General features: G+C 40.0%; 2 protein-coding genes across 3 annotated transcripts in view; one reads left to right on the top strand and one right to left on the bottom strand.

Annotated features, from left to right (window-relative positions):
- Positions 1 to 16,024, bottom strand: part of LOC129842435 (zinc finger protein 883-like) — a 182,299-nt gene that overhangs the window by 48,374 nt on the left and 117,901 nt on the right. The window contains exon 2 of the mRNA XM_055910998.1: positions 10,000 to 10,406. Within this exon, the coding sequence (XP_055766973.1) occupies positions 10,000 to 10,406 (407 nt within the window). The remainder of the gene's footprint in view (positions 1 to 9,999; positions 10,407 to 16,024) is intronic.
- The window catches only part of LOC129842436 (zinc finger protein ZFP2-like), a 41,934-nt gene that overhangs the window by 3,734 nt on the left and 22,176 nt on the right, over positions 1 to 16,024 (top strand). The window contains exon 2 of one of the 2 annotated variants that reach the window (XM_055911003.1): positions 830 to 4,061. The exons of the other annotated variant lie outside the window; for it this stretch is intronic. Coding sequence (XP_055766978.1) covers positions 830 to 2,070 — 1,241 coding nt within the window. The 3' untranslated portion in view covers positions 2,071 to 4,061. Of the gene's footprint in view, positions 1 to 829; positions 4,062 to 16,024 lie in introns of those variants that run through there. 2 annotated transcript variants of the gene reach the window in all.

Below are 16,024 nucleotides of genomic sequence, written 5' to 3'. Positions count from 1 at the left end.
TACCAGATATACTACATCCATAACTAGTGGTTTCCTCATTACCAGATATACCACATCCATAACTAGTGGTTTCCTCATTAGAAGATATACTACATCCATAACTAGTGGTTTCCTCATTACCAGATATACTACATCCATAACTAGTGGTTCCCTCATTACCAGATATACTACATCCATAACTAGTGGTTTCCTCATTAGCAGATATACTACATCCATAACTAGTGGTTTCCTCATTACCAGATATACCACATCCATAACTAGTGGTTTCCTCATTACCAGATATACTACATCCATAACTAGTGGTTTCCTCATTACCAGATATACTACATCCATAACTAGTGGTTCCCTCATTACCAGATATACTACATCCTTAACTAGTGGTTTCCTCATTACCAGATATACTACATCCTTAACTAGTGGTTTCCTCATTACCAGATATACTACATCCATAAATAGTGGTTTTCTCATTAGCAGGGAGGAGTTTCTACAACCAAATTGCATGTGCATCGACCTCGTGCCACAATTTTAGCAAACACAGAAAGGGGCCTATATTGGAGACCAAAAGTCGCCTGGCACACTGCTTAGAGTTTCAACAACATGAATAACTTATTTCTAGTCTACAAGCTTAGATGTTACTACTAATGTGAAAACAAGACAATATATGACTGTTCTTGCTCATTTTAAGACAAATGTCAAATAATCATTACATTCATTACAGACGTCAATTGTTGTACAACTTCATGGTTACGCTGTTGGCATCACTTTTTACATCACTTTTTTCCGCTGTTGTGGGCCTTTAACCATATGTCTGACTTTGTTGTTCACACAGGAGAGAGACGGGACTACCGTGGGTCCTCTGGGGAGCCTCAACAACCTCATGATGCTGACAAGGCAGAGAAGAGTCTCTCCACATCAGAACACCTCAAGAAACACCTGCAGAGATCCACAGGGAAGAAACCTCACTGCTGCTCTGATGGTGGGAAGAGATTCACCTCATCAGCAGGCATTAAAATTCATCAGAGAATCCACATAGTGGAGAAACCTTATAGCTGTACTCAATGTGGGAAGAGTTTTACCCATTCAACCAGCCTGATATCACACCAGAGAACACACACAGGAAAGACATCTTATATATGTAGCTGTGGTATATGTGGGAAGAGTTTTACTCGGCTAAGCACCCTGATATCACACCAGAGAACACACACAGGAGAGAAACGAGAGAAACCGTATAGCTGTGATGAATGTGGGAAGAGTTTTTATACATCTAGCCATCTTATTGTACACCAAAGAACACACACAGGAGAGAAACCGTATAGTTGTACTCAGTGTGGGAAGAGTTTTTTTACATCTAGCTATCTGAAGAGGCACCAGAGAACACACACAGGAGAGAAACCTTTTAGCTGTACTCAATGTGGTAAGAGTTTTACTCAGCTAAGCAACCTGATATCACACCAGAGAACACACTCAGGAGAGAAACCGTATAGCTGTAATGAATGTTGGAAGAGTTTTACTCACCTAAGCAGCCTGACATCACACCAGAGAACACACACAAGAGATAAACCATATAGCTGTCATGAATGTGAGAAGAGTTTTATTAGCCTAAGCAGCCTGATGTCACACCAGAGAACACACACAGGAGAGAAACTTTATAGCTGTACTCAATGTGGGAAGAGTTTTAATACATCCAGCATTCTGACTAGACACCAGAGAACACACACAGGAGAGAAATCTTATACCTGTGATCAATGTGGGAAGAGTTTTACTCAGCTAAGCGGCATTATATCACACCGGAGAACACACACGGGAGAGAAACCGTATAGCTGTGATCAATGTGGGAAGAGTTTTGCTACATCTGGCCAGCTGACTTCACACCAGATAACACACAGAGGAGAGAAACGTTATAGCTGTGATCAATGTGGGAAGAGTTTTGTTCAATCTGGCAATCTAAAAGTACACCAGAGAATACACACAGGAGAGAAATCGTATAGCTGTAATCAATGTGACAAGAGATACTCTAATAAAAGGTGTCTGATCAAACATCAGAAAATACATGAAGGAGTTGTTTCATGATATCAATGAAATGTCACAATATAGAATGTTTTAACATTGTAGTAGGAGTGTTTTAATGATGTCACAATGTAGAACCCTAAATGTTTGTCCCCTGTTCTATTGATTTCAACATGATATGGATATTAGCCTCAGGGGGGAAATCCAGGCTCTGAATTGAAAGAGTACTATTTATGTGATTTAACAAAAAGTGACTAACACAAAAAGAACTGTGTTACACTTACCACGTTGGTGACCCACTTGAATCAAAATGCAACACCTCAAAATGTAGCGAGCTGTTTTCTACAAATTGTCCTCTAACCAGGGACGTACACATTATTCCCAGATTCCGTGTGGTTTTTGAGCTGTTAGTTTTAGCAGGACGTGCAACCTCATCTCCCTCCTCTCGGCACAATTGATTTCAACATGATATCGATGAGTGATGACAAATAAGTGTTGCGTTCCTTTCTTTAGCGACCCCTAAATTTAAATGCATCACTCCAAAATGTAGCTGACTGTTTTCTGCAGGTTGTCCTCTAACCAGTGAGGTGAAAGATATCTCCCATTTCCATGTGTTTTTTTAGTTGTGTTAGTTTCAACAGCACCTACAACCTGATTTCCCCCCTAATTGATATCAGTGATTTATTGCTACTTGTCAAAACAACAGGGTTTTTGGTGCTTGTGTCCATTGTGAGGACAACTTGGTTTCTGATTGTCTCAAGGTTGGGCAGTCAAAAAGATTTGTGTTTTGTGTTTAGCCAGTGCGTTCCATGGATCACAAATTATTTTGAATTTCCGTATTAGAGATAAGTTATGTTTGGGCTCGTTCCAAGGGGACGAGAGTTCCTAGAAGCTAGTGAGTTTTAGGAAGAGAAAAATACACGTTATTTTTCATGTTTTTATATGTGAAGGTGAAGCATTGTAGTTGATTATAATGTGAAATGGAAGTTGTTTTCTGTTGGTGGTGCGCAAACTCTTAAGGTGTTAGTTAGTCTTTGGTTTTTCCATTTATGTTTTGAGGTTGGACTTTAGCGCGTATAGCTCGTTAGCACGTAGGACGCACTGATTGGTGTCACCTCGTTAGTCAGTATGTGTTACACCTGTGCTGGCTTGTCCATCTCGTTAGTGGGAAGGTGTTTCACCTGAGCTGGTCCAGGTTCTATTTAAGAGTGTTTGGCCCAGTGTTCCAGTTGTCTTGATAGATGTGGAGAGTCAACACCTTTAGTTGCTCCACCTTTTTGGTTTGCTTCCTGTCTTTAAGTTTGGTGTGGGTTTTTCTTTTGTTTGCCTCTTCTTGGGCAGATTTAGTGGGTCTCATGATGGGTGTCTTTTAGGTCCCAGTTGTTGTTACCAGTCAACTTTCAGTGGACACCCCCATAGTGTCTTTCAGAGCCCCTCCTAAAAAACAAGCTTATATTTTGGGTTGGATATTTTAACATTTTAATCAATGGCATTTCCTTAGGATGCTCATTAGTCTTTAAGTTGTAATTATTGTTTTTTTATCCTTTTATTTTTGTTTACTAAATATTTCTGTTTATTTTCATTGTTTTTTCCTGTGAAGCCATTGTGTTGCATCCATGTCTGAAATGTGCTGTATAAATAAAGCTTGATTTGATTTGAACATATTGCAAAACAAATTAACCCAATGACTGACCAATCAACAGACTGATGGTCCATCTTAGTATGACTTTTCCAGCCTGCTGAAGGCGTGGTGGAGTGGTAAACCCCACCCCCGGCTCTACCAGGGGCTTGAGGTGGTCTCCCACAGCTCTGCTGGTGGAGTGGTAAACACCACCCCCGGCTCAACCAGGGGCTTGAGGTGGTCTCCCACAGCTCTGCTTATGTCATGTTCTGTGGCCTTGCTGTTCCATTTCTTGACTGCCCCTGCAACACAGAAACACTTTTAGTCATATTATATAAAACATTCAAAGTAATGGATATGGAGCATCTATGGCCTCAGTTACACCAGGCACCTAAATGTGACTTCTGTCATCTGATCACTCCAAGCTGCATTAGGTTCAGATCTACCAGGATGGGCCTTTGACAGTCTGGATGCAGTCAGGGCACCAAATATGCATCAGCAATGTAAAGAGATGGGGTGAATGAGTGGGGAAAAGTACATTCTACACAAATGACCTTCATAATAGCAAATAACAAATGTGTGTGCCTGAGGGGAAATTAACTTTCATACAGCCAAAAGGGGTGAGAAATTACACCAATATCTGTGGACAATTTGCACTAATGTAAATAAACATGGATTATGGAACATATTCCCTTTTGCTTACGTGATGAACCGCTAAGGGGACATAAATATTGACCATCTAAACCATCTGTGACCTCTCACCTCTCTGGCTGTAGAAGTGTTCTTCCTAACCAGTCCCTCAACAGCTCTCTGACTGAGCTCCACCCTCACTGGGTCTTCAGAGGAGAGGAAGGCTGAGGAGGGATGGAAGGATGAATGGATCAGTCAGTCAATAAAGTGTAGAGCTTCTGTCTGACAAAATCACTATTTTAGTAGTTCATTAAAGTAAATAAGGCTTAATGACAACTGAATACAAACTATCAATCACTTAGATCATGTATTTTCAGGTAGAGATACATCCTTGGGACGTCCCTAGCCCATTGAAGTTAACATTTAAAAGGGTTAAGGTTAGGGTTTAGGGTAGGGATGTCCCAAGGATCCCGGATAGCATTGACCATTGTACATTCTTCTGTCTCTTTTACATAGCAGGTGATGGGTTCTGATTTCTGAACTTGAAAATATTAAATATTTCTGACTAACTGTGATAATGAACTAGCTAACGTTAACTAACTAACTAACTAAGGACGGTGACCTGTCCAGACGAGACCTGTTACAACGATCTGAATCGTCAATAGGGGTCTTCCTCTTTATATAGCCTGCTACAGCATGCAATACTATTAACTCACAAGGGGGCATAACGTTACATGGACAATACTATCCCATTTTTGAAAACGTTACATGTCCGCCCCCTTGTGGAGGGAAATTAATATCTTAGATGGTAGCTGTAGATGGGATTCAAATGCATAATGGTATTAATACAGTGTCTAGACTACCTCTTTTGTATAAATGCCCTTCAGAATCCAAACACAGTGTTGCCACGCAGCAAAATGTTGCGTATAATCTTTCAAGTCAGCATGATAAAATATTGAACAATATGTGTACAAAGATATCTTGAAATGTGATATTAGGCCTGTATGGCAGTATTGTTACTCTATGGCAGTACTATTTTGGCTAGTGCTTTCTCCAATATGTTCTAATATTTTGCTTTCAATTGTATGTCGATGACATTTATCTTTCAATATTTATTTAATATATATATATATATATATATATGTTTTAATGCTTGTAAGACTATTCTTTGACACATTTTCTCTTCCTTTGAAATTCTTATAGGACAGAACATGGACACAATGCAATTGGGATCAAGAAGAAGGTACAGATCTGTTGTAGGACAGCTGCATTTGAAGTGTACATTTAACCTACATAGCAGTCAATACAAACTGAAAATCTATTAGCATACAAATGTGTGCAAATGATCTTTTCAGATCTTCTCATAAATGAATCAAGTCCATGGAATGGATATAGACAAAAAGATAAGTCAAGGACTATCAGAGGTAGAGAGGTGAGGCAGGGGTGAGGACATCATCCTGCTATTTTGACAGTCCCTGAAGGACAATACAGAAGAGGGATTTGCTCTTATTCCTTCCCTTTCTCTAATGTATTTTGTGATAAAATTAGCAAGTGTAGTAAGATCATTGCTTTACTTTACTGGGACTCGAGACCACAGCAGCGATTCTGCTCTTGCCCAACCTCTTCAATGAGGACCCGAGTGGCCTTTATGTCCGTGACAAGGTATGCCTATGCACCAATCATCTGTTTCTTCATTAACATAGGTGTGCATGCTTTTTTTTAAACTACAGCTGAACATTTGTTATGTTCTTTGTTAATTGTATGTGTATTAATCTTTTCTTACTTTTGTTGACACAGATTTCACCGCTCTTCACTCCTTTACTGCACATCGGTGGAAATCCATTTCACCATGAGAGTGAAATCCCGCTGGCCTTTGATGGGGAGAACATCCACGCCCTCGAGGACGTCCCCATGGGACTTGGGGCTCTGCTAGGGCTGTATTTTTTATTTTCCCTTAATTTTCCCAAAAATGTCAGAAAAACATTTTTGTTCTTAAGTTACTGTGTTCTGGGGAGAAGAGAAGTTGGGGTGAAGTTACCAGGGCCGGTCATAAAGATGGCAAACTTCCTAACATTACTAAGTGGATATGATATACACACTAAAGCGGAAAAATCTGTATTTAGCATCAAGTCTACAATATTGTTAGTTTACCTATGATTCATTTTTAATGTATGTTGTTTTTATTGTACATCATTATTTTATATATTTTAAATGTCATGAAAAGCACTATACAAAGTAAATGTATTATTTATTATGGTCTGACATGTCTGCAGAAATGTTGCAATTTTGTAATGTGTTTTATTTGGTAAATTGTTCTGTAAATATTTATTCACATTTGTGGTGCCACTAAATAAACAATGAATTATTTAAATCAATATTGTTATTATTAAAATATGTTTTTATAATGGAGAGAGGGTGGACAGGGAGTTAAAACATGAACCCCAAAAGGTTCTTTGAGGAACCATGATAAGGGGTTCTTCAAAGAACTTATAGGGGTTCCCACAAAAGGTTCTTTGAATAACTTTTAGGGGGTCCCCCACAGTTTCAATTTGAAGAACCCCTAAAGGATACTCCAAGAACCTTTACTTTTTAGAGTGTATATTGATAAAAGTCACCTTGTCCGAGAGACATTTACATAGTTATACACAGCCCAATTTGGGATTAGTATTTTGGGGCGAAATAGTGGCCACAACAGACAGACCTGATATGGCCCATAATTCGACGTCCTTGGACATCACGTGCTGACTGGGTATGACCAAAGTTATTCTATTTAGCTACACTTTGTAGTACATTTTTACACTATAATAAATGTTTCTGATGCCACATCGCCTGTTTTCAAAGAGAGTCGTTGGTTTTTAGATGCAGTCGCTTTTTAGCTTTTTGTCTGAAAGTATTTTCTCAACTGCGATACCAACTCCAGTCAGCAGATGGCGATGTCCGTCTTTCAGGTGATTCTGCCACTGTGACGTATAATCTAGTGGACGGGACACTTCTTCAACATCAACAGCTAGTCAGCCACCTTGGTTCACTAACTTTATGGAAAAGGTTTATTCAATAAATCTAGCAACTCCTCCCATACTGGGGAAAATACTGGAATACACACTCAGAGCCTCCTGACTGGGCCCTGTCTACACCTCCACACAGTGATACACACTCAGAGCCTCCTGTCTGGGTCCTGTTTACACCTCCACACAGTGATACACACTCAGAGCCTCCTGTCTGGGTCCTGTTTACACCTCCACACAGGAATACACACTCAGAGCCTCCTGACTGGGCCCTGTTTACACCTCCACACAGGAATACACACTCAGAGCCTCCTGACTGGGTCCTGTTTACACCTCCACACAGGAATACACACTCAGAGACTCCTGACTGGGCCCTGTTTACACCTCCACACAGGAATACACACTCAGAGACTCCTGACTGGGCCCTGTTTACACCTCCACACAGGAATACACACTCAGAGCCTCCTGACTGGGCCCTGTTTACACCTCCACACAGGAATACACACTCAGAGACTCCTGACTGGGCCCTGTTTACACCTCCACACAGGAATACACACTCAGAGCCTCCTGACTGGGCCCTGTTTACACCTCCACACAGGAATACACACTCAGAGCCTCCTGACTGGGCCCTGTTTACACCTCCACACAGGAATACACACTCAGAGCCTCCTGACTGGGCCCTGTTTACACCTCCACACAGGAATACACACTCAGAGACTCCTGACTGGGCCCTGTTTACACCTCCACACAGGAATACACACTCAGAGCCTCCTGACTGGGCCCTGTTTACACCTCCACACAGGAATACACACTCAGAGCCTCCTGACTGGGCCCTGTTTACACCTCCACACAGGAATACACACTCAGAGCCTACGAGGCTTTTCTAAAAACTCCACTTGTTTTGCTCACCTCGTTCTTTTTTTAAACTACGTTCGAGATGTGGTATCCACTCGGCTCGCTGCCTCTCAGATCAAAGGTGGGTCCATCCGCTCCGTTCCCAAAGTGTGGTCTCCCTGAGATCCCAAGTGCACGATTTACCCAGGTCGTCAGAAGCGGTCACCAAGTGAAGACTCACATCCCCATCGCCAAATGTGGTTGTTAATTTCTTTAATATCAAATGAGGAGAGAAACTTATCACACAAGTAAGAATTATTCTTAAACTAAACCTTTATTCACTTTATAATAAGGGAGCAGATCAATGCACACATATAAAGTGAATCAATTGAGTGCTCTACGATAATGATGGCTGGTTGACGAATCACCCCCAGATGATTCATTGAGAGCCACGAGACAAAAGTATATGTATATATATAATATAAACATGGTGTCTGTCTAACAATTAAAAACAATATTTATTTTCCCCACAAAGAAACCTAAAACTAACTAGCTTCTAGAACTCTCTTTCCCTTGAAACGACCCCAAACAAAACCCATCTCCAATATAGAAAAAGTGCAGTCAAAATAGTGACCCATGGCAACGCACTGGCTAAACGCAAAACTTGTTGACTGCCCACCCTTGAGACAATCAGCAACCAACTCCTGCAATATCCGTAGTAACTTTCCACCTCACTTCTCTCTCTCTTTTCATGGTTCACTCGATAGGCAAGTTGTTGGATCGGGCCCAGTCCCCAATGTCATGCATTTGGGTTGGCACATCTGAGAATGAATCTTGATATTCTAAAAGCAGGGCAACATTGTCAATATAATTGTACCCAAAAATGGTCAACTGGTTGCATGAATAATTATGATGACTAAATGTTACATAAATTGTAAATATGAAAATCAAAACCAAATGTACACCCCTTTGTTAATATGTATTGGCAATACTTCACTTAAGGGTGAGGCATGGAATAATAAAACATGTATCTTTTGTCAGGCTGAATGTTTGAAATATGAGGTGATTTGAGTCATGCTTCTTCAGTAGTGGAATGAAGACAATTAGCATTTGAATGTTATAAAGAAATACTGGAGTGATGTCAGATTGTTAATAAAATTGATTATAGACCATTTATTATACTGCTTTCATGTGTGTATATACACAAACATCTGCAACAATTATCATATTACATGTATTTTTTTAAACAAGCAGCTTTTTCAACTTGTAGAAAACAGCTAGCTACATTTTGAAGTGCTGCATTTTGATTAAAGGGGGTCACCAACGCAGTAAGTGTAACATAGCTCTTTTTTTTGTTAGTCACTTTTTGTTAAATAATACTCTTTCAATTCAGGGCCTGGATTTTCCCCTGAGACTGAGACTAATATCCATATCATGCTGCAATCAATTGAACAGGGCAAACGATAAGGTAGAACATCATTAAAATACTCCTACTACAATGATAAAACATTCTACATTGTGGCATCATTAAAATACTCCTACTACAATGTTAAAACATTCTACATTGTGACATCATTAAAATACTCCTACTACAAAGTTAAAACATTCTACATTGTGACATCATTAAAATACTCCTACTACAATGTTAAAACATTCTACATTGTGGCATCATTAAAATACTCCTACTACAATGTTAAAACATTCTACATTGTGACATCATTAAAATACTCCTACTACAAAGTTAAAACATTCTACATTGTGACATTATTTCATTGATATCATGAAACAACTCCTTCATGTATGTATTTTCTGATGTTTGATCAGAGATCTTTTATCAGCGTATCTCTTGTCACATTGACCACAGCTATAAGGCTTCTCTCCTGTGTGTGTCCACTGGTGTACTATCAGGTTGTTTAGCTGAGTAAAACTCTTCCCACATTGATCACAGCTATAAGGCTTCTCTCCAGTGTGTGTACGCTGGTGTACTATCAGGCTGTTTAGCTGAGTAAAACTCTTCCCACATTGATCACAGCTATAAGGTTTCTCTCCTGTGTGGGTACGCTGGTGTACTATCAGGTTGTTTAGCTGAGTAAAACTCTTCCCACATTCATCACAGCCATGAGGTTTCTCTCCCGTGTGAATTCTTTGATGTATTTTAAGGTCTCCTGAAGAGTTGAATCTTTTCCCACAGTCAGAGCAGCAATGAGATTTCTGCTGGTGTTTCGACGTGGAGAGACTCTTCTCTGCCTCTTCAGCATCATGAGGTTGTTGAGGCTCCCCAGAGGATCCACGATAGTCACGTCTCTCTCCTGTGTGAACAACAAGTCAGACAGATGGTTTAAGGCCCACAACAGCAGAAATCCACTGTAAAAGGTGATGTGTAGCCATGATGTTGTACAAACAATGACGTCTGTAACGAATGTTCATTATTTGACATTTGTCTTAAGATTGTCAAGTGAACAACAAGTCATATTTTGTCTTGTTTTCACAGTAGTAGTAACATCGACGATTGTATGCTAGAAATACATTTTTAAAGTTGTTGAAATCCCAAGCAGTGTGCCAGACAACTTTTGGTCTCAAATATAGGCACCTTTATGTAGGTCTATGTTGTTGTTAGGTGAAGTAATGGGTCCTACAGTAGGTCTATGTTGTTGTTAGGTGAAGTTATGGGTCCTACAGTAGGTCTATGTTATTGTTAGCCACTTGACATGAAAGGGAAAAATGCAATGCACTGATCCAGTGGAAATGTCATAAATTACCCGATTACTTCTTAACCATTACACAAATAGCCTACAGCTGTGTCTGTCCCAAACTCACTGGCGGAGAAACTCTCAGGGCCCAGAATATTTTATATCAAGTTTCGGACCGACCTAGGTGATAGAAGGAGCACCAAGGAGCATTTACGAAGGCCAGCCGCAGCGTGAGGGGAATGCTAAGGTAGAGTTTTTTTGTTATGGTTAGGCTATCTTGATCTCTGGTTCCCTCCAGTCATTTGTGTGTCTCAATTATTTAATAAAAACGGGTGATTCCTATGTTGATGATGTAAAGAATATTTGCTGGTCTGTGGTATGTAATGAGGAGCAACCAGACGCTGCACGCATTTATGAAATTGCTTATTCCAGTTACTAATAAGCATGCATTTGCATTTGCATTGCCCTCACTGCCGCAGTGATACATTGCATTCATAATAAACTAATAAAACATCTAAGAAGCTAGACATCATTGTGAAGGCGGCAAATAGATTTCTGGATCTCCAGGACTTCAGACTAAATGTTACAGGGAGTACTGAATGAAGACGTTCCCCCCCTCCCAGGTTCCTGAACCTGTGTAGGGATCTGAATAGTACCATTTTTGTTTGAAATTCAGGGTAGTGGAGTGAATTTGGTTCGTGTTTATTTTTTATTTTAAGTAATTAGTATGATTTGTTAATCCCAATTTATTTTGCGTTTTGGTTATTTTTCACAACCCCGTACAGTAGGTGACAGCAATACACCTGATGAGTCTAGTCTGACAATACACCTCAGAGAAGAAGATATGGTAGGAACCAAAGTGTTTGTCAGTGTTTCCAGTTGACCCTAATTAGATGTTACATTACATGTTGTTTTCTTACTTCATGCTAGCTAGCCAACATTTCATACTTCGTTTACTCCTCTCTGATAAGATACCGCTGCACAAACATGCTTATCTAGGCCTACACCAGCACTGGTACCAGGCAGTATTAGCTAGCTATGTTTGCTCTGACTCTTAATACATTTAGCAAGCTAGCTAGCCCGCTAACTAGCGATTAGCAGCTAACATTACTTAAGCAACACCTTGCTAAGAAAAGACAATCTTTTGCCTTTAATGTAATGGCATGAAAAGAATTGCCAGACTATTATACTGTATTGAAACAGGCAGGTCTCGAACCCTCGACCTTCTAGCCCGAAGTCCGGCGCGCTATCGATGGTGCCGCAAAAGCATGCTCAAGCGGCAGAGACGATTTCCGCGCTTATAAACCCAGGGTCGTTACACTACAATGACTTATCAATAGCTGTAACAATTTGACCCCCACAGGAAATCTACACTGGCAGTTATAGAAAGACCCATTTACTATATAACCATTGATTCTTGAAGAATAAAACTTATAAATGCCTCAACTGTTTGAACCGAAATTACCCCACCAGAAACCAAAACATAAGCTTGTATAACGCCACTGTTTGTAAACAAATACTATATGGCTGAGGAGTAGGGTCGATCCAAGCGTTCTGACCTCACAATGACAGTAAAGCACCCAAGCTAACTGGCTAACGTTGGATAGCTTGCTAGACACAAATCAGAGAAAACCTCACTCTTACCATTTTACTTGCCCTAGCAGAGTTGGTTAGGCTGTTTTCATGTTATTCAGAGCGTTGGTGACCAACTGTGCTGCCACTCTGACACCGGCCATATTCAACGGATGTTGAGCATTATTAAATTCATCAGTTATTCTGCGCTCTAATCAAGTCATTAAACATTGGGTAGTTAGTTAGAATATAGTTAATATACTGGCAAGTTGGATGTATAAGTAGCCAACTAACGTTAGGTTCAGCTCACATACTGGTACATACTGCTGTAAAGATATGCTATGCGTTTTGTAAGGATAGTGTAGCTAACATAACGTGTAACGTAACTTATTTAAAAAGTTATTACTTTATTGCATTGCTCAACATTTGTCATAATTATTTAAAGCAGTTCATTTGTATCCGCTCTCTCGTTGGACTTCAGCTGCATATTTTCCCCCATTTTCTTCTAATCTGAAAACGTTGAAGCCACAACCATTTCCTGAAGAATTGCATTATGGGCCCTAAAGTACTGCGTGTTTACGTCATATTTTGGCGATTTTAGTACGACATCCGGGAACTTTTGGCATACTAACTACATCATACTATGACCAATAAGCAGACTATATACTCAATTTACTTCACAAATAGTGCAGTTAGTATGAGTATTCTAACACAGCTCAGGACTCCGGGCAGCCATTTTGTTTGTTTAAAAACTAGGTTGCCCCTTTAAAAAAGCCACACAACAATCAATCAACCAATCTGCAGTTCAACCAATAACAAAACTGTAATTCCACCACCGTTTTGCTAATAAGATGATGACGGGGTTGGAGAAATGTAACTACTCTCAAATTCATAGACAGACCGATGGATACAAGGACTGACCATCCATGATATCAACATTATAGTTTTAACCATGTTGAGGCTATACAGTGTTGACTTACATTGTTTCTAAACATTGGAGTAAAAAAAGCTTATTTGGGGTTCTGATGGGTTCTGATGGGGTAAAAACAGTTGAACTAAGCTCATGAGGCATGTGTTATATTCTTCAAGAATCAATGGCTATAAATAAATAATTTAAAGTCAAAATATGGATGTAGGAATTGCACATTTCCCCTTTAACACCAAACACCAGTTCAACAACTGCAGAGTTTGTACCTCTGTTTTTAAGACAGTACTTACTAGTGTTACTCAGGGAACGGCTTCTCAAAACCATCTTATTGCTAAGTTCATCTTTGGAACCGGATGCCTGAATTTGCGTTTGGGAAACCGGGAACAGATATCCAGTTTCGTCCTCTTCATTTTTCGATGTGACAGTCATCTCACCCTCCTCTTCTTTCACTGAAACGTCGTCGTCCTCCTCTGTAACGTCTATCTCTACTTCTTTCACGGTAACAGCCTCACCTTCTACTTGTTTTTGTATAACAGCCTCCTCTTTCTCCTCCCCCTCTTTCACGAGAGCTTCTTTCTCCATCCAGCAGACCTTCTCTTCTTCAGCAGAAACGGGGTTAATGGATAAATGTAACGACTCTCTAATTCATAGACAGACCTATGGATGTAAGGACTGACCATCCATGATATCAACATTATAGTTTTAACCATGTTGAGGCTATACAGTGTTGATTTACATTGTTTCTAAACATTGGAGTAAAAAAAGCTTATTCTGGGTTCTGATGGGGTACAACAGTTGAACTAAGCTCATGAGGCATGTGTTATATTCTTCAAGAATCAATGGCTATAAATATGTAATATATATATACATACATATAGATAATTAAATACATTTAAAAGTCAAAATATGGATGTAGCAATTGCAGATTTCCGCTTTAACACCAAACATCAGTTCAACTTCCAACCACAGAGTTTGTGCTTCTGTTAAGACTTACGTTCATCGTCAGTCTCCTCTTCTTTCACTGAAACTTCGTCATCCTCATTCAGTCTGAACGCGTCTTCCTCTTCTTTCACTGAAACGTCGTCGTCCTCCTCTTCCTCTGTAACTTCTTTCTCTTCTTCTTTTACGGTAACAGCCTCACCTTCTACTTGTTTTTGTATAACAGCCTCCTCTTCCTCCTCCTCTTTCACGAGAGCTTCTTTCTCCATCCAGCAGACCTTCTCTTCTTCAGCAGAAACGGGGTTAAGTTTGAGACTGGAGCTATGAGGCATGTACTGAAGTCGCTAAGTGGTATAATTCAAAGCAATGTCACTTTATCAGCAGCACGTGATCAATGACGTCTGAAGAATCATTTCGTCGAACACCTGATTGGTTTGGTATTGGGCTCGTTCGACATTACATCCGACAGTGCAGGTGGCTGCTGACTGCTGATTGACTAATTTACAAATCACCTTGCATCATAAATAATGCATCATAAATAACTACTCATTATTATTAAATAATTTACAAAGTAAGAAAGCTTTGTTTCCCCATCGCTACTTTTCAGCATGTTTTCTGTGAATTAGACTACGGGAATTTTGTAACTTTTTCTCCGGTAGTTGGTCTCGCTGACCATAACCGTGCTGGTTGGCTACGCTGGTTAGGCTAATAGCTAGTTGGCTAAAAAACTAACGTTAGCTGGTCGGCTTAGATAACTGCATATAGCTAATGTTAGCTGGTTGGCTAAGATAACTGCATATAGCTAACGTTAGCTGGCTGGCTAAGATAACAGCATATAGATAAAATTCTTTGATATTCGGTTAGATGGCGTTATGTATTTACAAAACTGTGGTTTACTTTAATCACTCAAGTCATGAGTGCAAATTATTGGTTTAATTTAAAGGTATACATTTTAAGTTATTTCTGTTGTAGTATACATCATAGGGAATAGGCTGGTCCTCCATATTACTTCACACCTGACTTTGGCATTCTTCTGAATTCTGATTGGTTTAATGTAATAACTCCAAAAATAGAACAGTGAGGTATAACTTTGCACTGGGAAAAATATTTTATTTTATCTTTTTATAAACAATACAAACGACAACATCATACAAACATTAACTACATCACACCTGCCCAGACCCACTAGAACACACCTCCATCTCCATTAACTACATCACACCTGCCCAGACCCACTAGAACACACCTCCATCTCCATTAACTACATCACACCTGCCCAGACCCACTAGAAAACCCCTCCGTCTCCATTAACTACATCACACCTGCCCAGACCCACTGGAACACACCTCCATCTCCATTAACAACATCACACCTGCCCAGACCCACTAGAACACACCTCCATCTCCATTAACTACCAAACACCTGCCCAGACCCACTAGAACACACCTCCATCTCCATTAACTACCTCACACCTGCCCAGACCCACTAGAACACACCCCCATCTCCATTAACTACATCACACCTGCCCAGACCCACTGGAACACACCCCCATCTCCGTTAACTACATCACACCTGCCCAGACCCACTAGAACACACCTCCATCTCCATTAACTACATCAGACCTGTCCAGACCCACTAGAACACAACCCCATCTCCCGCATCAGCACCATTTTATTTCTCTCCGTCACTTTCAACTTTTAGATAATAAAGCATTTTACCTTTCTATTGAATTAACAACAGAGGATTGGTTGATTTCCAGGTTTAATTAAGTATAATATTTAAGATGATTTATGAGAAA

The sequence above is a fragment of the Salvelinus fontinalis genome, unplaced genomic scaffold (genome assembly GCF_029448725.1).
Source record: "Salvelinus fontinalis isolate EN_2023a unplaced genomic scaffold, ASM2944872v1 scaffold_0041, whole genome shotgun sequence".
NCBI lineage: Eukaryota > Metazoa > Chordata > Actinopteri > Salmoniformes > Salmonidae > Salvelinus > Salvelinus fontinalis.
This window is presented reverse-complemented; position numbering and strand designations above follow the sequence as displayed.